Source organism: Plasmodium knowlesi (genome assembly GCF_000006355.2).
Source record: "Plasmodium knowlesi strain H genome assembly, chromosome: 10".
Taxonomy (NCBI): Eukaryota; Apicomplexa; class Aconoidasida; order Haemosporida; family Plasmodiidae; genus Plasmodium; species Plasmodium knowlesi.
This window is the reverse complement of record NC_011911.2, coordinates 1,266,393-1,293,195: the sequence shown is the minus strand read 5'-3', so window position 1 is coordinate 1,293,195 and position 26,803 is coordinate 1,266,393. Positions and strand designations below refer to the sequence as shown.

Sequence of the window (26,803 nt, the reverse complement as noted above, 5' to 3'; positions counted from 1 at the left end):
GAACGTTCTACAGAAGGGGGTATGTCTAACCCAGTTAACACAGCGAGGAAGGAAACCGGACAGTCGTCCTTTTCTCCACAAAGGGGATGACCACCACATCTGGTTTAACGATTAAAAAGGGGTTCATAGGTGGGGATATTGCAAAGGAAACTGTTAAGAAGCGCCCTCAAAGCGGGAATGCAGATAGCAAAAGGGGAGAAGTAGCCAGCGCCCACCTGGCAGACACTTCCCACTAAGTTAAAAAATGAATATTTGCGAGGTTGCAAAGAGGCACAAAAAAAAAAAAAAAAAAAAAAAAGCAAAAATATGCAGTGGAAGAACCCCCCGACGAATGGAAGGCACAAACAAATTTGCACTATATATGAAGGAAGTACTGTTGAAGAGCAAACAAAAAAGGAAAGTACATTTTGGTGAGATTGAGGGGAAAAAACTACCCCAAGGAAATGACACGAAAGGTGACACGAAAGGTGACACGAATGATGACACGAATGGGACAGCAGAATGGGTGATCGAATGATGACGCGAATGATGACACCAATGTCGATGCGCGCCCTTCCAACCTATACTTAACCAGAAAGTGGGAAATATGAAAACCACGTAGGTCGTGTGGTGGAAGAAAATGCCTCTGCCACATGGGTGCACTACGATATGGGCGGGGGGATCTTCGGAAGGATTAGTAGGGGAATATTAGAGAAGTCAAGCGAGTTGTGTCCCCCCGACAGGTCCAAGTCGTCACTTAAGCGGAACCCTGATTGCGTTTCTGCAGAGGAGTCGACATTTAAACCGTCAGGTACGATGCAATATTCGGGTGTTTTTTCCTTCCCATAGAAGTTTCCGTGCGCCCACGTCTCGATCTTGGACTTGAGCAGCTGGGATTTGTCCTCCGTGGGTTTCGCCTGGATGAATTTCGTCTGCACAAAATTGTGTGCATGCTTTTGCATAAAATTATGCGCGTTCTTTTGCATAAATTTCTGCCCATTCTTTTTCACAACTGTATGTACGTCGTTCTGTTCCACGCCTCTAATGTCCACCCTCTCATACTTAAGGAGAATTTCCACCTCCATGTCGCTTCGTCTTGCTGGACGGTTGCAAAATGGAGAAACAACCAGAGGCGCCCTAACCTTGGTCTTATGGTTTTTCAAAAGAACAGTTAGCGGAATGAACGTGCTAGCAACGAGGGTCTTGTTCGTTCTCCACTTTTGTGGTTTCTGCGGGTAGATGCTACACCCTAGGAGGTCGTCATTGGTATGTAACTCTCCCGACAAAATGTCGCTCCCAAATGGGATATCATAAAAAGATATTTGGAGAGACAAATTCTGCAAGCACATTTTCAAGAGGGCATAAGATGTGCCCCTTTTACCATTTCCCTTGAATAGAAAATCAGGAAGACTTGCTGTATTGTTCGTTACCATGGCGGTGGATAGATTTCTCATTTCCTCATATGTTGGAAGTGTCAGAACAACTACCGTTTTAATACCCGAATGGGGGTTATTCGAAAGGGGCCTACTTACCGCCTGAATTTTATTGATAATATAGCCATCTTGGGGGGTAACAAAATAGGGGGGCATATGATCCGCTTGCATCCAGTCGTAATTGCTCAACACTATTTGGAATGTCATTGCCATCTTTTGCTTTACTAATGTCACCGCGTTAAGTAATTTTTTCACCTTGACGTAAAGTCTATAGGGAGAAGAGTCAACCTTTCCTTTATTCCTTCTGTCCATTTGAATAACCGTGTCTTCATTTTCACCTTGCAAGAAATACAAATTGTCTGATTTGTTATCCCTACCTAGCACTGTAAATCCGTTAACTCCATTTGTGCATTCCTCATCACTTGGATCCTTCACTGGGGGGATCCTCGATTCATCTCTTAAAAGGTTGTAATGATATATGGAGGTTCTCTTCTTACCCTTTTGCTCACGTGCAAGTAGAAGATTGGATGCACTTGTGCTTCTTCTGTACATCTCTTCGGGGGATGCATCACTACTGCGGTGTTTGCTCAGGGTCGTTCTTCTTCTGTGTGCATAACGAGCAGAAGATTCGAAATGGTTTCCACTATGGTTGCATGTCTTTAGTGCATACCGTTGTGCATGATCTATGTCTCCTCCGTGGTTGCCCCAACAACGCAACCAATTTTTCGAACAGTTTCTGTTTGCACTTATGTCGCACGGCGAATATCCCACCTCACCGCACACCTTCCCATTAGAAAATCCACGTTTCCTCGTTAAACCATTTTTCAGTTCACTGAAATAGTGCGATATATGGAGAGGGCACTCTTTGTTCTTCACCTGGGCATGACCGCACGTGTGGGGTAGCGATATATGCATTTCGTCTTTCTTCACTGCGTGTTTATTTTCTCTGTAAAAAATAAGCATATCATCTAGGAACAACAAAAGGAAGAAGAAGCTCTTGCCGTTTTTGTGAAGGTGCCACTTTTCCCATTGGTTCAACAAACACCAGTCTCTCTGACTGAGGGGTTTTACTTCCTTCATCCTATGCTTCACTTGTAGAGAAGTTTCTCCTTCCATGTGCAAATCTGTTGAAGAGACCGTAGAAGAAGTGTCATTTCCTGTATCTCCTTGGGTGAAGGCAGAAAAGGAGGATACGCAAGATGATGTTGAAGAAAAAATCTTCATTTTATGCCCTTCCCATTTGTTCCGTTTATGGTAGAATTTGTCATGTCGATTCTGCTTCGATGCTCTTACAGGCATTTCACGCTTAACATTTTTAGTGCTTCTACCTTCTGTTACATCTCCCCCTTTAGTGGAACCACACTGGGCTTTCAACATACACTTGATGAAATGAGACCATTCTACCACACCCAAAGAGTTGACATCTCCGTCAAGCTGATGAACCTCCTTACATAAATGCATCATCACGTTGGAAAAATGAGAGGACAATTTCCTTAAGGCTAAAATTAATAAAATATTTTCCACAGGAAAGAATAACGACATGTCCCCACCCACATAATGTCGAAACAGTCTGATAACGTAGTCCATGTAATTGAAATAGATTGAATTATTCAGTGCATCCAAGAGAGTATCTACCTTTACATATTTTCTGTAATTGATCTTCCTCAGTACATCTCCAAATAATTTGTCCAAAACTGTTTTTCTCAACAAGTCATTTTTTTCGTTCAATAGATGATCATTTTTTTTATTTTTTTTTAGAAAATAAATTTTTACAAAATTGGGTATTACAAAGTAATCTCTCTTCTCGTAATTCTTTTCATCTTCTGTCCTTTTTATTTCATATTCAAATGACACATAGCCAAGGGGTTGTTTCTCTCTTCCGTCTCTCCCATTCGCATTTGCGCTATCGAACTGTACGATAGAATTTTCCTTTTTTTTTTTTTTTTCTAAAGAAGATTTTTTCCCAAGTATCGTTTCATCATTCTCCCTTTTGTCATCATCTATATGTGGTACGATTGCTAAATTTTCAACTTCCTCCTTGGGATATTTCACCATTTGGACTTTGTTCCTCCTTATAACCTGATCAGTAGAAGAACCCATCCTTCCATCTGAGTTGTCCATTAGCATTTTCCTTTCCTCCTTTTCGTCAAAAAGTGTATTTTCTCCATAAATACCATGAAACAAGCTCTCCCAGCACAATACTATATCATCATTTTCGTGTAAAATATTTTTTATCTTAAAAAAGTTCTCTCCAATTGTGACATCCTCAGAAATCTGATTAAGTGAAATCAGAGCCTTCACAGTTATCTTCCCCTCCACGTATGGACTGCTCTCCGTTTTGATAATTTCCCTATGCTTTATCTTCAAGTTGTATATTCTTAAGCGTTTTCCTGACAATTTTTTTTTTTTTTTTTTTTTTTTCTCCTCCTTCTCCTTTTGTAGTTTCTTGCTTGCTGAATGTGATTCATCCGTGAAAGGATGCATCTGCTCACCGAGATTTGTATTTATGTGGTGAAGTTTTCCCCTATCTCCATCAGGTGATGTACCGTTTGGTCGACTACTCTCTCTGCCCACTGCTCCATTATCGACATGACTTTCATAATCCCCACCGCCGCCGTCTTCGCAGCAACTTTCTAAACTTTCATCGCTACCCTCTGGGGAGGTGTCTCCCTCTTCCCAATTGACCATTTGTGGAATGGATCGGGAGAGCAACTCGTACATCCCATCGCCTCTACTGTGGATACTGCCACTCCCATGTGAGGGGTCCATCCTCTGATACACCTCCACGTAAACAGCTACAAATACATCGTCACCCCGCCGGTCTACATTTTCATTTCCACTTATTCTATTAAGCATTTTTCTAATTACGTATGTTGGAAGGATTATCCGATTAATGGTTAGGTAGATGTGGCTGATATCCTTTTTCCATCTGTTCACATTTCCGTCCTTATCTTTCATTTGATACTCGGCTCTACTACTATGCTTTCCGTTGGGGTTCTCTCTGCAGGTGTGTACCCCCAATATATCATCAACCGGGATGATCGATTTTGACTCGGTACAGATGCTTTCATCCATACAGTTGGTCTTGTTGGCACCATCACCATGTGTGACAATTGCTCCTCCATGATTTGCCAAAAGAACCTCTCGGCCATTTCTAAACCAAACGTATTCTCCACTGCACCTACGCATCATTTGGGTGGTTCCGTTTGTTACCCGTGGGTGCACCACAGGTGAGGATGTCAATCCGTCTCTCCTCTGTCGGCTATCAACAAGAGTACAATTGGTCCTTCTGTGGATTAAGGTGGATTTATCTTCCTGATGCATACAATGGTTTGCGCGATGAGCCGATTTATCATCAAACCAATTGTTACTTAATCCAGATTGGTTTCTTTTTATTAATTCCTTTTTATTAGAAGAGCTTTTTTCAGATATACGTAGGATGGATGAATTTGATTTTGCTAAGTTCATCTGATGGGGATTCTCTTGGGCTGGTTGTTCAACGCAGAAATTGGGGCTAACTACTCTATGGCTAGTTTCAAATATGGGATCACCTGAGCCCTTTTCCGTCCTCTCATAATACATGTCTACATCTAAAAAGATAATGTTCTTATTATCAGCATCGGTAGGAATAAAACATAAAATCTTGTGGCTCTTCTTTTCCTCATTCCGCATGATCGAAAACATCTCCAGAATGTGTAGATCTGCTTCCGCTATGATGTTCCCTTCCTGGAGCAATTTCAGCTTGAAGATTTTCTTATTATGTTCGAAGAGCGTAATTATGTCTTTTTCCCTTATGGTTGAGAAGGTGTGCTCGAAGAGATAATTCGCATGCAGGCAATCGCCACCTTTTTTTGTTTCTCCTCCAAGGGGTATAGTACTCTCTGCATATATGTTTTCGATCACGATTTCTTTCATGGCAAAACAACAAAAGTAGCTGAGTGAGATAGGAGCGCTAACCTGTTTCGGTCGATTCGGCCGGTTTGATCGATTCGAATGGATAGATTTATTATCCACGTTGGGCTCCCCCCCTCCCCACTTTTTGTTTTCCATTTTGCGCACAAAAGATTTCAACCCTGTAAACTCCTTTATTTTAATCCTAAATCGATGTACATAGAAATCCTTGCGCTGAAAAATCGGCAGGAGTATTTTCTTCCACTTTCCTTTTATGTTCTTTTCGAACATCTTCACAAGTTCGTCTTTCGAAAGAGGTTCCCTTACGGGGGGATTTTTTCGGTTGTCTTTTAATGGGTCATGCAGATTGGCGCAACTCGGACTGGAGTTACTAGGAGTAGCTTCTCTCTCCGGGAGACTCCGCAATACAAGCTTCTCATTCTGTGCCATGGTCTCTGCTCCGTTTTGAAAATTTTCTTTTTTTTTCTTCACATTGGATTCATCCCCATCGCTATCATCCGCCATGTCAGGCAAGCGAAACTCTGCAAGCAACGCCTCACAATACTCCCTACTGACATATTCATCCTTCATGTGCATGAGATTTACCCACTCGTAGGCAAAGTTGTATACGAATCTGTAATTCGAAAAGGAGATTGCACCTTTCTCTGTGTCGAAAAAATGAACAAACTGATGCACATGAATTGGTGAGGAATGATCCTCTCCGAATAAGAAGTCCAACCTATCTCTGAGAAGGAATAAATTTAAATGAACACCATTTAGAAACTCTTTTTTTTTCAAAACAAAGTCATCTGGTATGATGGAGTTTAACTTATTTTCATCCATGTTGAGCAACAGGTGGCATGCATTTTTCATTTCTTCCTTTACGATATCCTTTTTCCCTGCACATTTTATCCCATAATACATTTGCCCATGTGTGAGATCGCTTTTCGACTTCAAATTGGCTAGCTTGATGAAAAAAAAAAATAAAATTCTTCCCATGGTTAGGCTGTTAAAACGAAAGTCGTAGAAGTATGTCCTAAGTAGCCCTTTCGTTTTTGTTAAATTTGTGTACACCGCTTCACTGTCAAGATGAAGTATTTTTTTTGGTTCTTCTTCCTTTGCTTTTCTCCCCTTTGTGGTTGTCTTTCGTGGTGGTTCTTTTTTAGATGGGGCCATCCCCGAGAAGATCCTACTTCCAAATTTGCAAGACGACAAGTGGGGGTCGCTTGGGGGCATCTTTTCCGTGTAGCTGTCTTTTTTGTGAAAATCATTTTTTGATCCAGATTTTTCCACATCTTTCTCTTTCTTGAGGTTATCTTTGGATGGGTATTTCGCCCCCTTTTTGTTCCACACCTCCCCCTCTTTGTGCCTTTCCACTCCCCTTTGTGCCTCCTGCCCCGCTAAGCGCAACAAATTCGGCAGGTTGATGTACGCCTTCAAGATGTATGGGCCCGGTTTCCCCGCCTCGTGTAGCTCAAACTTCTTAGAATCGTAAATGACGCAGAATTTGTTGAGCGGCTGGAAAAAGTCGTACAACTCAGCCCATGAAAGAAACAAACCATGCAAGGACAAAATGTTCTTGAGCTTATCACAAGATATAAAATGGTGTTTATCCATTGGTTCGAAATTAGTATGCGCAATGCGCTGGTGGTGTTTGCAAAAAAATACATTTTCGTTCTTAAAAAAAAATTTGAACAGCTTTCCCTTCAACTCCGCATTGTAATATTCACCTTGCCTGTACAGGTCATTTAAAAAAATTTTTGTTGAAAAAAAATTATGGCATGAATTTCTCAAATGGAGAGATGTCATATCCACTATGAAGGAGTATTTCTTTACAAATAATGCTATGTCTTCTTCAGAAAAAATATGATTGAAATTCTTGGACAGGACATAAATGAATGAGTCTTTTTTATCTATATGTGCGAACAATCGGTTAATGTTTAGTCCTGTCAATATGCACTCATTAAATAATGTCCTCACGTACAAATTCGTCATGTGTGTCGTGAAAATTTTGTCATGTGTGAAGTAGTTCGTCTGAAGTACACTCCTCTCCTTGATCCCCCGTACATCGGACAACAACAGCTTGTTAAAGACAATAACATATTTTACATTTTTTACGTACAGTTTGTTCCATTCATCAGAATTATGATCTGTTTTCCTCACCCCCAGGAAGGTACTTTTGCCTGGAATGTTCGTCTTCCTACCTGTACGTACATCTCCCCAATGGGAAGAACGGCCACTCCCCTTGGGCTTCATCAAATCCCACATGGTATTATAACTATCGTTGAAAAGGATAGCTCCATTGGGGAGTTTCACGATGTAATTATTCATCTCCAGACATTTCCACAGATTTAAAAGAAATTCATCAATTCTAACGTGTAGAGCTTCAAATATGCTGTATATCTTGTTCCATTCTTTGGAGTCAAAACTGCCTGACCTGGTCATAATATTTTCCACCCGATGCAAAAAAGTTATCCTCGCATTTTTATCTTCATAATTAAGAACAAATCGTTTCTTCACATAGGACGTATGTCCATCTTTATAAATGTGCACAATTTTTTTTAGCAAGTCACAAAGTAGAAGGAGGTATGGATACACCATCAACTTGTACTCTTGGCTCGTAAATTTCTTCTCTTCACAACATATGCACACTTCCTTATATACAAATGGAGAGTAATTAGGCTTATCCTCTTTTCTTGTCTTTAAACCATCAGAAGACACGTACGTTTGTTTATTCTCCACCCTCTGCGAGTAGTGAGCCTTGAATTTGCCCCGATATAAAATCCACTCCTGCTCGTGAAAGGACAAATCCACTGACTCGTTGTTCGCTACTTTGCAACAGAAAACAAATAGGTAAAAGAATTCCCGGATGTGCCTTACGACATGTTTATTCCTTTTGAGAAACTCCACAAGTGATACATCCCCCGTGTGTGTGCTCCCCTTTCGTCTTCCCAGAGCCCCATCATAACTCCCGCTTCTGTTCCAATTGACGTTAGAGCTCACGACACTCTGGCTTATTGCGCTACGACTGCGTCCAAGGAAGTAACCCAGGGGGAAGTTCGAATCGTCGGTGATTCCCTTGCGCAGGTTCTCTACGGCCATCCGCAAAATGCGGAGATTGTTTCTGAAATTCTTCGAAAATAGGTGACTCTTCCCCTTCAATAGGGTTTGAAGTGAGCAAGGCGACTTGGCTATAGTCGATCCACCCATGGGGTTCATTCCTCCGCTGTATCCCTTCCGTATTGCATCTTTACCACTATGGTGGTCATTATCTATGATCACTATCAGCCTTAAAAGATCCTCCCTAAATGAGTCATCATCGCTACACTTGCACAGATTCATACATTTGTCTTTGCAAACTTGCCAAAAATCGTAAAACGTATAAATATCATTCGCATAATCATCCACATTTAAAGAGCTCATTTCGCATCTGAACATGTTCATAAAAAAGTAGTGCTTTATTAGTTCTTCTCCTTTTAGAATTCCATTCTCGGAAATGTAAAAGAATAAACTGTACAGGGGGAGAGTTCCAAGTATGTGAGTCACCCCCGATGTTGAATCCCTCACTGGGACACCCTTCTCCATGGAAGTGGTCAACTCCTCGTGCACAAGTACTAATCTGCTTCTGTAAGGAATATAACTGACTTTCTTTGGGGTCCCCTCTTGATTTGTTCTGTTAAAAATGGCTAGCTCTTTTCTCCTCTGCTTGACACTGTCCAATAGGGCCATCGATCCCTGTTCCGCTTCTTGCCTCACCTGTGGCTCCATCTGTGGCTCAGTGTGCACTTCCCCCCCGTGGAACTCAAAGTGGGTCCTGTTCCAGTTCAACCAATAAGCCTCCATGCAGTCGTAAAAAATAAGCTTGTTGTTTACGCTGGTGAAGGAGGTCAAGTCGTAGGTTAATAAATTAGAAAACAACAGACGCATATAATTTCTGGAGAAATCTAAATTGAGATTCTCAACTGTTCCGTAAAAATCCTTGTACGTGAAAATATTTCTTTTGGAAAAAGCCTTTATGCCTATGTCTTTTTCCTTTAGGAGAGCAAAAAAATGTTCCAGTGTGCTACCTGAAAATATGCTTCCACCTACGTGCTCGTTAAGATAGTGCCTCTCCATAATTTTCTTTATGTTATGTTCGTGATTGATGGCTGTGAAGTCCCGTAGCAGGGAGATGTTCCGATGGTGATGTCCCTCAAAAAGATTTCCTCTCCACACTGCTCCTTCTAACCTGTTTACAGACACACCGTTATGGTTATCTTCTCCCCTATTTAGAATTACCTGTCCTGCGTACCAGTCCAGTACCTTCAGGGCAATCTCATAAGATGTGTAAAGACCCAACATATCGAACAGAATGAGCAACTCGACTTTGTCATTCTCTTCATTTCTATCCTTTCTCCTTGTTCTCCCGAAGTAGCGAAAGAGACACTCAGAAATATATTCCAAAGTTATAAGCCCACTCACAATTTTCCCATGTAGAATCATGAGTATATATTTTAATCCTTTCCTTATGTCTTTTCTTGGCTTACTGATATTTTTCCTCTCCTCTGTGGCGTTCCAAAAAGTAGTTCTATTCGTTTGGCTCATGTATTTTTGCCTCCTATAATTTGACGGTGCATCATTAGATGTTTTTCTTGCAATCGTGTGATCACCTGTTTGGTCCTTCCGTCCCGGATCCTTTAAACCACTTATCAAACTGGGATCGCATTGTGTCTCTGTTATGCTGGTACTAATCTCTCCCAAGGGTTCCTTCGTACCATCATAATTTTGTTCATCCGTTTGGGCCTCCCCCATGGGGGTACTCTCCTCCTGCAGAGGGGCGTCGCCCTTAATAATGTCACTACCTTTATTGGGCTCCCCCGTATGGAGTGATTCTTCCCTGTCATTTTTCTCCATCATGAACAAAGCCATCTGTCCTCCCTCCTCGTCGCCTCCACATGATGAGGGGTTATATTCGCAATCCGCTTCGCAATCCGCTTCGCAATCCGCTTCGCAATCCGCTTCGTAGTCCGCTTCCTGGTTCGCTTCGTTGCCAGATGTATGATCTGTTTGATCGAGCGCGCTTCCTCGGGGAGAAGATGCGATCATGGCATTACCAATCCGTCCATCTGTGCTGTCACCCATGCCTTGACAAAGGAGGATGCGCTTTTCTTCCTCTTCACTATGCTCACCCCCCGGAAAGGTCTCGCTACGTGCAACATGCGCATCATCTGGTAGGCCCTCTCCTGAGGAGTGTTGTTCCACATACATATGGTAGAGAGCAAGGAAGAAGCTCAAATTAACGGATTCAATGCCCTTGATAACGTTCACAAGGACGCGAATATCCATTCGCGAGTAGTTACATTGCGTCTGCAAGAGATACTTGACCAGGAAAAATAAATCCTGGTTGGAGAAATCCTTGTTGTTGAATCTATTCAGCATAAATCTGATGGAGTGTAAAAACAACAGAGAGGTACAAGAACACACATTTTCTTCCTCTTTTAAAAAGCGCCCTAAATTTTCATCTGCAGTACCCTGATAAATGGATGAATTCCTCAATGCCTCGGAAGAAAAGTACCTTTTGATTCTAGATGAATAATAATTCTTTGTCTGGAGGTTAATTTTTACTAATTCATTTTCTAGGTTTTCTATTGTCACCTGGTTCTCGTAGAAGGATCCAAAAAGTTTCAACAAAACGTCGTAACCATACACAGTATTTTTGAGTTCCTCAACTCCTCTTTTTATAATCAGGGAGGAGAAGGCTGAAAAATATATTTCCTTCCTTTCGTTATCAAAGAACAGTAAGCACAGATCATCGAATACAGTGGAGTCTACGAAAACGATGCCGACCTCCTGAAAAAAAATGAAAAATTCTTCCTTACTAATGTATCTATCGTCATCAATGTACATGTTATCCAAATATTCACACACATCATTTAGGTGCATTTTTTTTTTATTTCTAATAAATAATTTATTTGTTAATTTTTCCCATCTGGTAAATATTTTATCAATGTATTCTTCAACATGTGTTTTTAAAATATACTTGTCGTCCTTTTTGGTTGTGTTTTTTTTCATGTCTGCTATCATTACGTGGACTGACTGTTCCTTCATTCCTCGTAGAAGTAGTTCTTCTTTGATGAACTCGATTGGTAGGTAGATCGATGGGTTCTTTTCCCTTTTGTTTGTTTTCTCCCTCTTCGTTCTCTCTAACATTCTTTTTTTCGTCTGCTCATGCTCGTCTCCATCACTGTTGATGGCGCTTACACTCACGTCGTTCTCTTCAATGTGATCCTCTATTCCTTCATCATCGATCCTCAGATCATCGTTTTTTTCGTCCCCATTCGCTGCGATCCCTGCACTCTTCTCCATAACACTGGCTATCAGAGCACCACTACGTACATCCTTCTGTAACACCTCCCTCTGCATCTCGTACACGTAGCACTCCCTGTTGTAAAGGCTCTCCTCGTCATAGATAAAGTATTGCTCATTGATGGACATGGATGATTTTTCCTCCCCGAATGGGTTGCTATCGGATGGGTCACTGCCCTGTAGAACGCTACCCGGTGGAGCTAAGACGGAACTCGTTACTGATTTATCCATCCGGTCACTTCCATTCGGTACGGAATGATTGGCTTCGCTGGAATAATTTTCGATGTACTTTTCACAAAACTGCCGAACATTTTCTTGTTTATTTCCCTGTCCTCTTACCAGAATGATCCAAAACAAAAAGTTTATATTTTCGTAAAACTGATGAGTCATTTCCAAATGTTTCTCCAAACATATCACTTGTTCTTTTTCGATAATATCTTCCAAAGGGATATTCACTATTCCAACGCAATCCCTACCTTCCTCTTGGGGGTAATTTTCCCCCTGGTGACTCCTCCTTCTTCTGGCCTCCCCAATGCAGTCCCTCCACACCTCTATTATCACCTCCCGTAGTTCATTCAATTTTCTCTTGGAGTGTACAAAAAAATCAAATGTTTTTTCCTCCTCCAGGGGAAAATTCTTATAGTCATACTTTTCCTCTTTGGTGAACCTTACACAGATGGATATATTATCAAAGGCCTCCTTCGACAAATTCACCATTTTATGCACGTAAATATACAGCACATCGTTCACATCACGATTGGAGCAATGTGCTACCGTTGCGGAGGATGAATCAACATGTCTTCTCTTTCCCTTTTCAGTGTCTACTTCCTGTGTGTGTTTTTCCCCTGCATAGTTGCTACGGTTACTCTCAAAATCTTGCGTAATGTGCTCTTTGGAGGCATTCCTCATTTCGCCATAGAGATTTCCATCCTCTCGTGATTCAACTCTTTCTCGTCGTGAGGGTTCCGTCAAGGAACGCCTCTCTGAAGTTTTCCCCTTTCTGCGGAGAAAACAATTATCTTCCCCTTTCGATAGGTACTGTATGGAAAGTTGCAGGTAGACCATTACAGGTGGACGCTTCACCAAGTTGGAGGAATCCCCCCATGGGAAACACAACTCCCTTAGTGGCGTTTCCACATCAACTTTTGATATAAAAGGAACTTCACCATACGCCAAAATTTCGTACCAATCAGGAACAATGAATGGCCTATTGAGAGACTTGATGATGGTAACGTTTTTCTGTTGCATAGTAAACAATTTGGATGAATTTTTTTTTTTTTTTTTTTTTTTTTTCCTTCCTCCCTCTTCATACTCGCTGGCGCATAGTAAAATGGCTATCTTCTCGAGGTTCTCAAAAAGTTGTCTCTCCACCTTATAATGTATATCATCCCCCCAATTGATAAAGTTTTCATTTACATGGTTGCTTTTTAGGCAAACATTATCGTACGTGATGAAGACGTCGTGTCCATTGGTCTTTCCTTCATTCCTTCCTTCATTCGTTCCTTTTGTGTGGTTTAGATATTTCCCGCTTCTATTACTTTTCGTATCCCTTCCACTCCCCTCCATATGTATCTTTTCCAAATTGGGTATATCCAGATCCTCATTCATTGGTGGCATCCTACATGTACTCATAACATTTACACTGGCGCTCCGTCCACCTTGTTCTTTCTCTACTCCATCAGATTCCTTCTCATACGAAATCGGAACACAAATGGACAGACAGAAGTTGTTGAAAAACTGTAGCTTCCTTTTAAATTTTTCATTAATTCTTAATCTGGATAATCTAATTACAACATCCAGAAACTTATGATCATCTGTTTGTTCACCTCTTAAATGTTTCTTTGTCACAATAGGGTGATTGGTAGATCCTCCTGTGTCCTTTCCCCTTTGCAAGCACGCATACTTAGGGAGACTCTGCCCTCCGTTATCCTCTCCAATAATTTCTCCCGTAAAGTATTGCGAATCTATCCGACTCATTCCCATAGCGTCGTTGCTGTTCCTACATGGAGTGGTGTCTCCACATTTACTACGTTCCAACTCATCACTGGAGGGGAATGGGAAATCTCCGACAGAACGGATTGGATGAAGGAAGTTTTTCATCATCCCAACTGCATCTGCTTCTACATGAACGTTACAGTCGGCACTTCTCATTTTTGTAGTATCATCCCCACTACTCGACTTGTTAGGATTACCCCCCTTAGGTCCACTATCCATGGACATGGTGAACGACTCACCCAGAGGCTCACACTGCGCCCCCTTGGAACTGATGGAACTACGGAAATCACTGCTCATCAGAAGTTGCTGAATAATTCCTCCTCCGTTAATGCAATCCTTCTTGTCTTCTCCATTTGGAGTGTGCCAAATGGTTGTGTCCTCATTTAAGGCCAATTTAGAAACAGAACCATGATCATTCCTTCCAGTTCCTTGCTGATGTAACGAACCCATTGCATCAGTTTTTACGACTGTTCTATCGCTAGAAGATAACTGCCTTATTTTCTCCACCTCGCTAAGTAACATAGTATTCGTCTTATAGCCCTTCATGTCTGAGAGGGCCAATCGTTGACGCTCTATTTTTTTCTTCAGTTGGAGTAGATTCATCCTGGAAGGGAATCCCGCATATGCATCTCCTTTTTGGGGAGGCTTCTCATGGTTACCAATTTGGTCTCTCCTCTCTTTACTAATTTGGTCACTCTCATGGTTACTAATTTTGTCCCAGGTAACTACTGCACCTTCCTCTCTCCTTTCCTTCTCTGTGATTTCTGCATTCTCCTCCAAATGTGTGCTGGTGTGATGTTTTGTTTTGTCCACTCCTCCGCTATTATCGTCCCAACGAGGTATGGGTTCGTGGTATAATTCCTCCTCCTCTTCCCTCGATTCTGTCACCTCTTGTGCTTTCTCCACCCCTCCCAGTGTGCCGCTTAACTGTGATGAATCGCTATGGGTAGTTAGAAGGTTCGTCATGGATCCTATATTCTCACTAATAAGCTCGTTAACGATTCTGTATTCTTCGAGCTCATTTTTCATCAACGTTTTGTTCCTTTCTTGGAGTTCCTTAATTTCCTCTAGCGTCTGCTTGCTCTTTTCCCTCCCCGCCGCCAGAACGTTGAAGAGCGTGCTATCCACGGATGAACCCACACTTGGACATAGATGGTTACTCATTTTGTTTCAGTGCAGTTGCAGAGGTGGTTTATTCGGGGAGTCTCTATGTAGGAAATGTATATAAGTTCGTATGAACGTGCGTATTTGCCACGAAACACACCCCACAGATGATCAAAAAAAAAAAAAAAAAAAAAAAAAAAAGATCCAACTAAACTAAGCGGTCACGTGGTGAAGCGCAAAATGTGCAGACTACCCTTCCGCACGCATAAGTACAAATGTCTGTACCGTCAAATGTATATTAAAAAAAAAAAAAAAAAAGGAGACTAAAACATTCGTAGCTAAATGTAGAAATACAAAAAAGTGAAGAAACAAACAGGAGAACATATTTAAGGGAGTTCTATGAAAAAAAAAAAAAAACAATAATAAATAAAAAGGCGTGCTTTCAAACATGCGCATTTTGGTGAAGTTTACAAGAAAAAAAAAAATTATTATTGGGGAGTTGGCAGGAGAAAATACCACAACCACTACCACCCTTTTTATGAGAAGATTAGAACAAAAATGCAGGGGCCCAAAAGGAAAGACAACCTTTATGGGATGAGCCAAGTGGGGACAGGGAACTGTTGAAACGGTTCGCCAAGGTTATTACAACGATGTGAAGATGAACAGAAAAATGTGCGCTCGCAGATCTGTACACATGCGTACACGCTTGCATTTGCGCTTTCGCGAAGCATCTCCTGTCCACATGGTTTTGCCTTTCCATGTGCCTGCGCGCCGCGCGCGTATGCTTGCACAAGGGGAGCTGAAAACGAAAAAAAAAAAAAAAAAAAGGCCTACGCCCCGTCGCCAAAGGGAAAAAGCTCCCTGCGCGTAGTTCATTCATAAAAGAAACATAAAAAGCGAAGGGCGCGGAAAAGATGGAAAAGTGGAAAAAAAAAGGGAAAAGAATTCACAAAAAAAAAATTAAAAAAAAAAAAATAAAATGAGCAACATAAGCCTCACTCGTTACAAGCTCATTGTTCACCTGTTCAGGGTGAAAAGAAAAAAAAGAAAAGAAAAAAAAAGTTAAACACGGAAAAGTCGTTTCTTCCCAGTAGCATGTACACATAAGCTTACATTTGGACTCCAGGGAAATTCTTTTCTTTTCTTTTCTCAAAAGGTGAAATACGTTTTTCCGTTCTGAGCTTATTCGCACGGGTGGGTAAGTGTCGAAAAGGAGGACGAAAAAAAAAAAAAAAGAAAAGAAAAAAAGAAACGAACAAGTGCCCTTGTTCATCCGTATACTAGCGCGAACTGCTGGCGTTCCGTCGCGCCCGCCTTAAATTATGCGTGTACACAATTGCGCAGGAAAACTGGCCACGACGAATGAATTGACAAGCGACCTCAAAAAAAAGGAACACACGTAAGTACCCATACATGTGCACATAAATACAAACGTGTGCTTCTTGTTTTTTGTTTTTGTTTTTTGTTTTCTGTTTTCCATTTTTCTTCTTAATCCCCAAGCAGTCCAATTATTAATCACATTCAAGTGTTTTTATTTTTATTTTTGTTTTTTGTCCGTTTCTTCTCCCTCTTAGCAGTTTATCGGGAATTAGCCATCCCGCTGGCCAACTCCCCTTTCCACTTTTTTTTTTTTTTTTTTTTTTTTCGCTGTCCTTTTTTGTTGCTTTATTTTTGCTGCCGATTTTGTTGCCTTTTTTTGCCGCCTTCTTTGTCGCTTTTTTTTTTTTTTTTTTTTTTCCTGTCCTTTTCAACCCTCACTTTGTACAACATGCCAAATGACTTTATGAAGAATACCGAGATTAACACAAAAGACAACAAGGTAATGATCCTAGCGATGGAGCGACAGTGAGAAGGCGGAGGAGGTGTCCCTACCTCCCTGCCAAGTTTGCCCATATACACATGTTGGCACACTGGCACATTGGGAAACCGTAGGATTATCCCCACGTCAGCATCACACCCCTACTTGCCGCCTGGCCCTCGTTGCAGTTCCCGTACTGTGTCGTGTTCTCTTACCTACCATGCGCGTCAACCTTTATCCCCATAGTGGGGCATGTCGGTAAGGAAAATTATTTTGTCTCCAAAATGGATTCTTTCACCCATGAAACGATAACAATGTGGGGATTCCCTCGTGCAGATGGTTGTGTGTCCTCCCTCCATAAGCCCTTTTTTTTTTTTTTTTTTTTTTTTTTTTCTCATCCCTGGCAGGAATATGCACATCATCAGGTGTAATTCACGACTTCTCCGGATCATACACTATCTCAGTTGGTACTGCCTCTCCCGTGCAGGCTTGTTCTTAGTGGACTATCTACCTCAGTCACACACACCTTCTCTATGTTCTCTCATCCACAGTTATTCGTTGCACAACCTGAGCCCATTTGGAGAGACATTCTGCCTTCCCCATCTTACCTTCTTTTTATTTTTGTCCGAATCAGACAATATGGAATTTAGCGATCCAATGAAGTACTGGCAGTTGGACAAGAATAAACTTCCTCTGTCCATCACTGACAAGGTAGGGTGGGAAAGGGAACTTGGCCCGAGTTCCTGCAGACTACCCACTGCAAAAAGGGACTTACAACAGAACAGCTACCAAATACCGCTTACCACAACGAACTACACATACCACGTTCATACTACTACATATAATGTTGTACATAACATGTTCTACAGTTCTACGATGAAGCCATCTATCAAGCGGATGAGGTTTTCTCCAAGAGAAAGGTAAATGCTACGCGCTTCTTCCGTTGGAACATTAGTTCTCCTCCCTTTCCAACTGAACCAATGCGCTTCCTCCTCATTCGCACATTTACTCTCATTTTACCCGTTTCACCTGCCACAATGTAGCATAACCTATTCGTGTAAGACAAAAAAAAAAAAAACATCCCCTAAATGACTTCACGGAAAATAGCAAAACATGCCGCTATACGAAGGACAAAAAAAAAAAAAAAAAAAAAAAAAAAAAAAAAAAAGAGAAATATTTTTTTAAATAAATTCCCTTTACAGTAATAACTGCCACCACCATGTGGCCATGGTTCTGAATAACATAAAGTATAAGGGGAAATCCAACTGGTACGTTAGCCACCGAGTGGGAGTTCACTTTTATTCTTCCTCACACTACATATATATATGTATGTATATATGTATGTATATATGTATGTATATATGTATGTATATATGTATGTATATATTTTTATGTACACACATAGCGAGATCGATGACTTGAACGCTGCGCTCTGCATCGAGCTTCATTGTGTATCTCCTCCCAGGGGAGCTCCTCTATCCAATTTTGATTAATCTGTCGATGAGCTTATCCCCCCTCCCCTGTTCCACAGGACCCCGTTCAAGGTGGTCCTACATCTGGTGATCCATAGCCATTTCGTCTCGTAAGCGCGTGAAGAAATCAAGTGGAACATGTTCAAAAGGGCGCTCAGACCGATCGCCCATTTGTTAGGCTCTCCCCACCCTTACATCTCTGTTCCCTTTTCGTATGTGCCCGTGCAGGTGGAAATACTTTTTTGTGTTGTATGGACCATTCCTCTTTATCCTCCTGCTCTTGGTCTTCCTCGCAGTCACCTATTAGCTCATGTTAGCCACACTAAATTCGATACGGGAAAAATGAAATATTTTTTTCTTTCTTTTTTTTACACCCTTCACAATTGTACATGTCGCACGGCAGGACACAAGTGGCCTCCTCTTCCATTTACACACATTTCTATATTCACATCCCTAAACATACAGGTGGAGACATCTAAATCACCCGACATGGAGAAAATTCATCCCCTCACTTCCTACATATGTTAGCTCTGATAGGGAAAACCTTCTCCCAAAATGGATATCCCCATAAACATCATGCCGTAGTTTTGGAGAAACACCTTACTCTAGTCCATCCTCCATCTCCCCATTCTGCCAACTTTCGTTTGTTTGGCATCAAATTCAAACCATCTCCATGGTTTCTTTTTCCCTTTTTTTCTTTTTTTGTGTTATTGTTTGTGTTTTTCCCCGTCCGCCTATCTCCCTTTATTCAGTTGCCCCTTTGTAACTGACTGACACTAACCTTCGCTTATCCGTTCGCTTATCCGTTCGCTTATCCGTTCGCTTATCCGTGCGCTTATCCGTTCGCTTATCCGTTCGCTTATCCGTGCGCTTATCCGTTCGCCCGTTCGAGAGCTCTGCGATTCGACGGCAGGTACGACAGCTGATGTTATTATTTATTACTTCTCCTTTTTCACATATCTCGCGAACGTTAGACATGCACATGGAAAAATGCCAAATGAAAAAAAAAAAAAAAAAAAAAAAAAAAAGGAAACAAAAACGTAACGGGACAATTACATCCACCTGGCTCTGCAAAGCACCACCATTTTCCTGATCTTCTTGTGCGGATCCACAGACGCAATGGACAAGTACCACTTAATCTGCAAAAGCGGGAGAAAGACACAATGGTTAAAGGTATAACATGATGAACAATGTAATTTTAAGATGGAGAAATAATACCACAGCTAAGGGATGCAAAGAACATGGCATCCATCACCCTCCTCCCCCCACCCCCCAAACTTTGGAAAAAACTTACGTCCTGGATGACATCATAGGGTATAAAAGACTTGTAGTTCAAAAAGGAAATGATATAAAAAATGCAAGCGCACTGATACCTAGCCAAAGGTAGAGGAATAGACACGATTAGCTTGAGCAGGCTCTTCACCAGACGACATTTGTATGACAATAAAAATTGAACATTCTTCTGAAAAGCACTTTTCGGAAATGTCGGGGAAGACACTCCTACGGGGGATCCTCCATCCTTGGATCCCCAAATTTGCCCCTCGTGCGCTAACACGAAATTTAAAAGGTTCATTATCAGATAGAGGAGACGCAGGGCCATCATGAGGAGTAATGACACCACTTCCCTCCCGATTAACTGTTCATCCGTATGCTCATGTTGTTTCCCTCCGATTGGCTGCTTATGCGTACCCCCATGGTTTTGCCCTTTGGGACCTGGGCCCTCCTCCTCGGCAAACAGAACACGAACGAGCTCAGCGTTCATCCGCAACACCCCATTAATATACCTCTTGTTGTTACGCTTGTACTCTTCTTTGCTTATAAAAAAGTTTGAAATTTTATTTATTCCTTTCAGAATGCATATCTCCATCACATTGTAATGATCATGTAGTGCCTTCTCCATGGGTGTGTGCAGGAGTACAATGGAGGCCAAGTGGATTAGGCAGAGGTACTTGCAGTTATACTTTAGTACCCTACTCTCTTTCCGTTTTTGTAAAAGTGACAAAAAGTTGCCACCCTTGGGGGGATGCCCATCTGCTTCGTTTTCAACGGGCGGATAACTACCAATGTGTTCTTCCACCTGTTGAGGAGATGTATCCACCCTTCTAATCATTCCTTGCGCGAGGGAATCGGATAGATGTTCATATGAACTGCTCTCCCTTTTCACTTGGTTCAATTTCTCCGTTGCTAGCTCTGCTGATTCTGAAATGCCCGTGCCACTGCTCTCACCCCGGGAACATAAATAGTTCCTCAGTTTTTCCAGAAAATTTAACGTTTTCTCATTCCTCCTGATGACATCAAAGGGTAATGAGTAATCAAAGGAGAACTTCTCCCTCTGCATGAACCAAATAAATTCCGATACGGAAAAGAATATCTCACCCACATCAACCAAGTACACATAATTATACATGGTACAGATGAAATGCAACAAATGTTCTCTACATAAGGTGAGGAAAGCATCACTAGGTTTAAAGACAATACGGTTGTAATTCTCTTCGCTTAACAGGAGTTTTGTATTTATGTTATGAATGACTGAGTAGATATGACTGTAGACATGGGAAGGGTATAAATAAAAATACCAGATCAATACATGCTTAAATTTGTCCTGGTGTAGCGAAACACATCCCACGCTGTCGCATAGGAGGTGCAGATTTTCCTCTCTCACTTCTTCTGCGCTATGTTTCCACAGGTGGATGATCAAATCGTAGTTCAGTGATAAATGCTGTACGAAGAAATGGAGGAAGTGTCGTCGAAGGAAGAAGGTGCCTTCGTCTGTGTCCCTACCACTGCTACTTTCCCCAATCTCTTCACTATACCCATTGGACTTACCCCCCCCTAGACGCATGACACCATTCAAATTGGCTACCCTGATTTCTCCGTCTTCATGTAGGGAAAAGGTCATAAACTTCAACTCGCCTGCACTTTTGTCACCCTCCAAGTACCCTCTATCCAACAAGCGAATTTTCATCCCGTTTACAGTCCCGTTTAGAGTCCCCCTTGCAGTACCTCCTCCTCCCAAGTGATGTTCATTTTCGGCTCTACTGTAAAATATCTGAGAAAACACCCCATCCTCTTTTCCAAAGTAAGCGCAATCTAGTAGACAGAACAGACACATTGATGAGTCCCACTTGGGGTGTTCGAAAAGTGTGCTAAAAATGGGGGCCAATGGAGATTCCCCTACCCCGAGTGGTTCTTTCCCCTTGGAAATTGTTCCTTCCCCCTTAGCCCCCTTAGCCCCCTTTTCCCACCTGCGTATAAACGCCTCATATGTTGCTGCAAACAGGTCGATGAAGCGCTTAAAAGATAGTGCACCACTTAAGCTTATGCTAACCTCGTCCACCAAATCGAATGGGCATAAAATAAAATCTACCACTTTGTGAATGCCATCCCAGTTATGAACTAGAATTCCTACAATCTGTCGGGCACATTTATGCACATTTTCTAAATTGGTCCGATCCAGAAGGAGAAGACAATCTCCTACATCGTCGCCATGCGAAAAAGGGACTTCCCCTTGGTTAAGGTGTTCCTTGCTCCTTTCATCTAAAAATTCCGAAAAGGATTTCCATGGGGGGAGTGCACTTCCATTCTTAGCGCCGCTCGTGAGATCCTTCCAACAGGTACCAACGCCATTGGAGGAACAACTCTCCAGGGGGAGATTAAATAAAAAGATGTAAATGCAGAATTTTAATAACTTTTGCATGTGGTCTAGTCCTATTTGTGTATGGATGGAGAGGAGGGCAGGTAGGAAAAGCAACAGAAGCAGATTCATTAAACGTGGTGAGAACTTCACCCCACGTAAATTGTCTAATAGATAATTCTCTTTAGTGTTTCCTCCGAACATACCATCCTTATCGGATATGCATGGGATTACATCCCCATCTACACAGCAATCAATGAGTCTTTCGATAAATTTTTTCTTCTTCTCCTCACCCATGGTAATAAATATATGATTTAAATTTTTTTTCATTTTCTCATATAGGTAACTAGCCAGGGTTGGCATTTCTACTTCCCCTTGATGCTCCGCTATTCCTTTCCAATCTTCACAAATTAAATGACTCGTTAAGGTCAGTTTTAAGATATATATCAAGGTGTCTGTTTCAAACACATCAACATTACGGAACGGGTTGCTATTTAACAGATGGGTGATGAGACTGATTTTGGAATGTGGAACCATCTCAGCTTCTCCGCCCCTTTTGCCGATTTGACCCCTCAGCTGTAAATTTGACACTTCATTTATTCGAATGAAACTGTTTACGTGGTTCATATTTTCCATATTTTCCATGTTCTTCACGTTCTTCAGGTTGTTCAGGTTCTTCACGTTGTTCAGGTTGTTCAGATTGATCAGATGATTCACGTATGTTCCATAGTAACTTAGCTCTTCATTGCTATTCATTATTAAAATACATTTTAGATTATCTGCTTTTTTGTGCCCCTTCTGTTTTTTCCCCTTAGCTGACGTACCCTTGGATAGGATGCTCCTCACCACTGCCTCCTGGTAGATATAATTTACACAAAGTTCCATCACTTCTATATTGTTCACAAGGAGATGGGGTTTGCAGAGCTCATCCTTTATTTTATCTTGATCATTCTGATTATGTGGTGACTCATCTGAAAGTGAAAACACTCTACTTCCCTTTATGACCCTTTCACATGTATTGTAAATCTGCCAATACGCTAAACTAACTATGTAGGCAAGATAAAACGATGTGATATCTTCTCTATTTGTTGTTTCACACATGCGAACCTTAAACGATTGGCCTTCCCATGTTGTATGTCTCTCTTCCTGTTTTGTTTTACCCCAAAAAATTTTTTTTTTTTTTTTTTTTTCCCCTTCCATTTCATATGACATATTTAGTGTCTCCCCGTGTTGGGGAGACACAAGGAGGCATTTCACCTGGACGCGTTTCCACTTTAGTGTGTCTCCAATGGGCTCTTGGCCGAAGCGAAGAAGTTCGGCAATGATTCCACCGGGGTTCATTCCTGAATGGGAGTCAAACTCATCCAACTGTGGAGATAACTCCAGATCAAGTTGGAGATCTGTCTGATTGTCTAACTGAATAGATTCACTCCCTGTGGTAATGTCTTCTTCCCCCTTCAAGAGGAGAAACTTTTCCTTCATCTCCTCAACGTGGTGATAAAAATTCCTTATCACGAATGAAGCCATATTGGTGGAAATGAAAAGGAGGTAAGGAAGGTCCACCTGGTAAGTGTCCCTCAAAAGAGATATATATAAATTAAAATCTTCATTCTTCCCGAAGTGGAACTTTAGAAGTAAGAAGCACAAATTCATCAGAAGCGTGTTTAGGTAACTGCTAATTTGTTCATACTTGTGCTTTATTATTTTACTTACTAACATGAGAAACAAGAGCAGGTCGTTTTTTTTATATTCTTTACATTCCCGAAGAATATTTTCGTTGTTCAGTTTGATGTCTGCGATGAATTCATGGTGGTTCTCGACGATGCTCCTTCTCCATTCTTCTGCGGTCTTAAGGATGTGGTCCCCCTGTTGGTTCAGGAGGTCCCGTCCGCTGTCGCCCAACACACCGAGCTTTACATTTCCCCCTGGGTGCATTCCGATCAGGTAGAAGAAGAGGATGATAGCTTGGTGGAACAACACGTCATCGTTCGTTGCGTTGTTCGTCGGGTTGTTCGTCCCGTTGTTCGTTGCGTTGTTCGTTGCGTTGTTCGTCGGGTTGTTCGTCGGGTTGTTCGTCGGGTTGTTCGTCGGGTTGTTCGTCGGGTTGTTCGTCGGGTTGTTCGTCGGGTTCTTCGTTGCGTTGTTCGTTGCGTTGTTCGTTGCGTTGTTCGTTGCGTTGTTCGTTGCGTTGCTCGTCGAGTCGTGCTCCGTGCCACTCCCCCGCACGGCGACCCCCCCATGCATGCACACAAAGCTCGCCAGGATGCCAAAGAGATGCAGACCCGAATCGTGGTACTCGTGGAAAAACTCGTTCTTCCCCATCCTCAGCATTTCCCCGATTATGCATATTTCTTTCACAAAGCTGATCCCCCTTGTCACTACCTCCTCTACTTTGGCGCTTCTGCTCATCACATTGTTTATAAAACTCAGGTACGCCGCGACGAGCTTCCACTTCGCTTTTACCTTTACGTTGCGCGCAGTAAGTGAACATTCCTCAGGGTGTGAGTCCTCCTCTGCATGTGTATCTTGTGCGTTTCCCTTGCTAGGAGATGCCCCTTCCCTCGTCAACGCGTGCACCAAATAGTAGCACTCGTGGAGCATCGGCTTAAGGGTCGTCTCCAGGACATACAGGAAAACGTAGGTGCTCATTTCTGATATGCACACAAGGATTTTCTCAATCACCGGGAATTTGTTCAGCTTTATTTTGTTCTTCTTATTTTTCCTCTCTTTCTTCTCTTTCAATTTTTCGATGTGGTTTTTTTCCCTTATGATGGAGAGGATGTTCCTTCCGCTTTCGCTCGTGCACTCACTGCGATCTTTGTCTTTTGGGGTGCTTCCATCGCTTCCATCGCTTCGGTTACTGCGCCTACTTCGGTTACTACGCCTACTTCGATTACTGCAGCTACTTCGATTACTGCGGCTACTGCGATTACTTCTGTTGCTTCGCCCGCTGTGGCCACTATCGCCACTTCGGACACTTCCCGACTTGGAAGAATCGGACAAATTTGCAATTTCCTTCAAATGGAATAGCTCCGCCAACTTCTCTGGATCAGTGGAGGATACCCACACAGGGGGGGCCACCGTTTCCAATCCAACCCCACCTAAGGGTGTCTTTCCACCACAAAGACGCTTGTGCAGAACGAGGAAATTGTTAAATTTTCGAAACATCCCAGCAAAGTGCAGATCGAATAATGATTGCCTTAGGTGCTCATCCTCTTCTTCATTTATAATTTTGAAGAATAGCAAAAGTATTTTTACAAAATAATTTGCCATTTTGTCCGAGGCGTCACTGTCAATGCACTCCAATTCGATGAGTCCTGTGATCGTGGAGACGAACCCTGAGCAACATACACTACCATAAAATGGTGCACATACTTCAAGGGTGTCTTTAATATTTTGTAAATTTTTTTCATTTATTTCATCATCTTCTGTGTTGTATAATTCATCTAAGATGCTCATTATTACGTGATTCCCTAACCGTTTATTTGATTTCAAACATTTGTAAAACGCTTTCTGTAGGTCCTCCTCTGTGATACTGTCGTATCTTGCTTCGTTGTTTACAAATTCTATGGGAAAATAATAGAAGGCAATGTCGATCACGGATTTGAGGTAGTATGTTTCTCTGTCCCGGGTGAACAGAGCTCCTGGATTACTTTCATGGGTGAACAGAGCTCCTGGATTTCTTTCGTCGGTGGGCGCAACTCCTGGGCTTCTTTCGTGGGTACCTTCCTTCCATTCCCCCTCCTTAGCTACTTCCTCCCCTTCGCCGCTCGCGATGCCACAGTTCTCCCCTTCTTCCGTACCGCCCAATTGAACTTGCCCCCCTTCTTGATGCGTTATGTATGCACTACACAGAACGTGTATAATGTCAAAGAGCACCAAAATGTTCCTGGGGTCCGACTCATTCTCTAGCTGAACCTGGATCTTGTCGATGAAATTTGGAATGGCTACCATCTCGGCTCGAAACTCCTGCAAAGATATCAAAATGATGCGGTAACAATTCAGCCTTATGTTTTGCAGGAAGCTCGGTGCGTGGATGTGCTTAAACAGGCTCTTCATTATCTTGTACACAACGCAGGCGTTTTTTTCTTTCTCCACTTCTTCCTCCGATTCATCGTCATCATCGTCACCTTCGTTATCGTCTTCACGTTGAAACCCACCGCGTTCTTCATAACCATCCTCATCGTCATCATCTTCTACAGATGCATCTGAATAGTAGACTCCCCTGTTTTCCTTAAAAGTGGAATATCCTTTGTACTGGCCCCAATCGTCCTCACCACCCCCAGGATCAGCAACCCCATTTGGACGATCACCTTGATCGACTTGGCCAGACACGTCCACCCCCCCAAGATCCTTCTTTTCTTTCCCACGCCTCGATGCGAATAAAACCTTATACGTTCTCTTCATATCGCAAGAAAACTTCATCCCCCTCAACAGGTCCCTGTATCGCTCAAACATGATTAACAGAAATGTAGTAACCCCATTGATGCAGTGCCAGTCTTCAATTAGCTTAATATAAAAAAGGATCAAACATTCGAAGTACTCTGTATCTAAGTCGACCATACTGATCTCCTCAAACAGCTGAGCAATTAAATTCACTGCGGATCCTCTCTTCATATTTTCATTGCAGAATAGGAACCTTTTCAAGGCACCTATTATTTGTATCAGAGTACCATTTGTGTTTTTCTCTTGTGTCTGATTTATCTCCATCAGATGGATTAATTGCTTTACAATATTCGCCCTTATTTTTTTCACTTCTTTATCCTTTTTCCGCTCGTACATTAGCTCCACTTTCTTTTCCCGATCATAGCGAAACATCACCTTCTCGGGCGATACATATTCATCCACGAGAGTCTCCACAAGAGACTCAACGTTCATCTGTCCTTCGTCCATGTTGCTCTGTCACAGGAGGGGGTGGGAAGGTAGTGGAACAACCAGAGGGTTACTCAAGTCATGTGCACTAACATGGAAAATATCCAATGAATATGCACCCCTTCAAAAAGGGCCACTTAGAAATTTCAAAGAGAGGAGGAAATATGTGCCCTTAGACATTTGTCCGTTTTCATCCACTTCGCAGGTCTGTTCTTCTTCTTAAATCCAATTTTTGTTCTTCGATTGGAATAAAAAAAGAGACGACACGCTTCACTTCCCA

The 26,803-nt window shown here is 42.0% G+C and overlaps 3 protein-coding genes across 3 annotated transcripts; 1 reads left to right on the top strand and 2 right to left on the bottom strand.

Moving 5' to 3' along the window:
• Positions 1–641: 641 nt before the first annotated feature.
• On the bottom strand, positions 642–14,807 carry PKNH_1028800 (conserved Plasmodium protein, unknown function; the record flags this gene model as incomplete). The annotated part of the gene is made up of 1 exon (XM_002259733.2): positions 642–14,807. One exon carries the CDS (start codon positions 14,805–14,807, stop codon positions 642–644), a length of 14,166 nt encoding a protein of 4,721 aa, XP_002259769.1.
• A 1,708-nt stretch (positions 14,808–16,515) lies between these two features.
• On the top strand, positions 16,516–18,324 carry PKNH_1028700 (conserved protein, unknown function; the record flags this gene model as incomplete). Its single annotated transcript, XM_002259732.1, has 9 exons — positions 16,516–16,566; positions 16,734–16,803; positions 16,953–17,012; positions 17,180–17,256; positions 17,415–17,465; positions 17,589–17,602; positions 17,748–17,813; positions 18,077–18,127; positions 18,246–18,324. 9 exons carry the CDS (start codon positions 16,516–16,518, stop codon positions 18,322–18,324), a joined length of 519 nt encoding a protein of 172 aa, XP_002259768.1.
• A 745-nt stretch (positions 18,325–19,069) lies between these two features.
• On the bottom strand, positions 19,070–26,529 carry PKNH_1028600 (MMS19-like protein, putative; the record flags this gene model as incomplete). Its single annotated transcript, XM_002259731.1, has 2 exons — positions 19,070–19,156; positions 19,312–26,529. The coding sequence occupies 2 exons, from the start codon at positions 26,527–26,529 to the stop codon at positions 19,070–19,072; spliced, it is 7,305 nt and encodes a 2,434-aa protein (XP_002259767.1).
• Between the last annotated feature and the right edge of the window lie 274 nt (positions 26,530–26,803).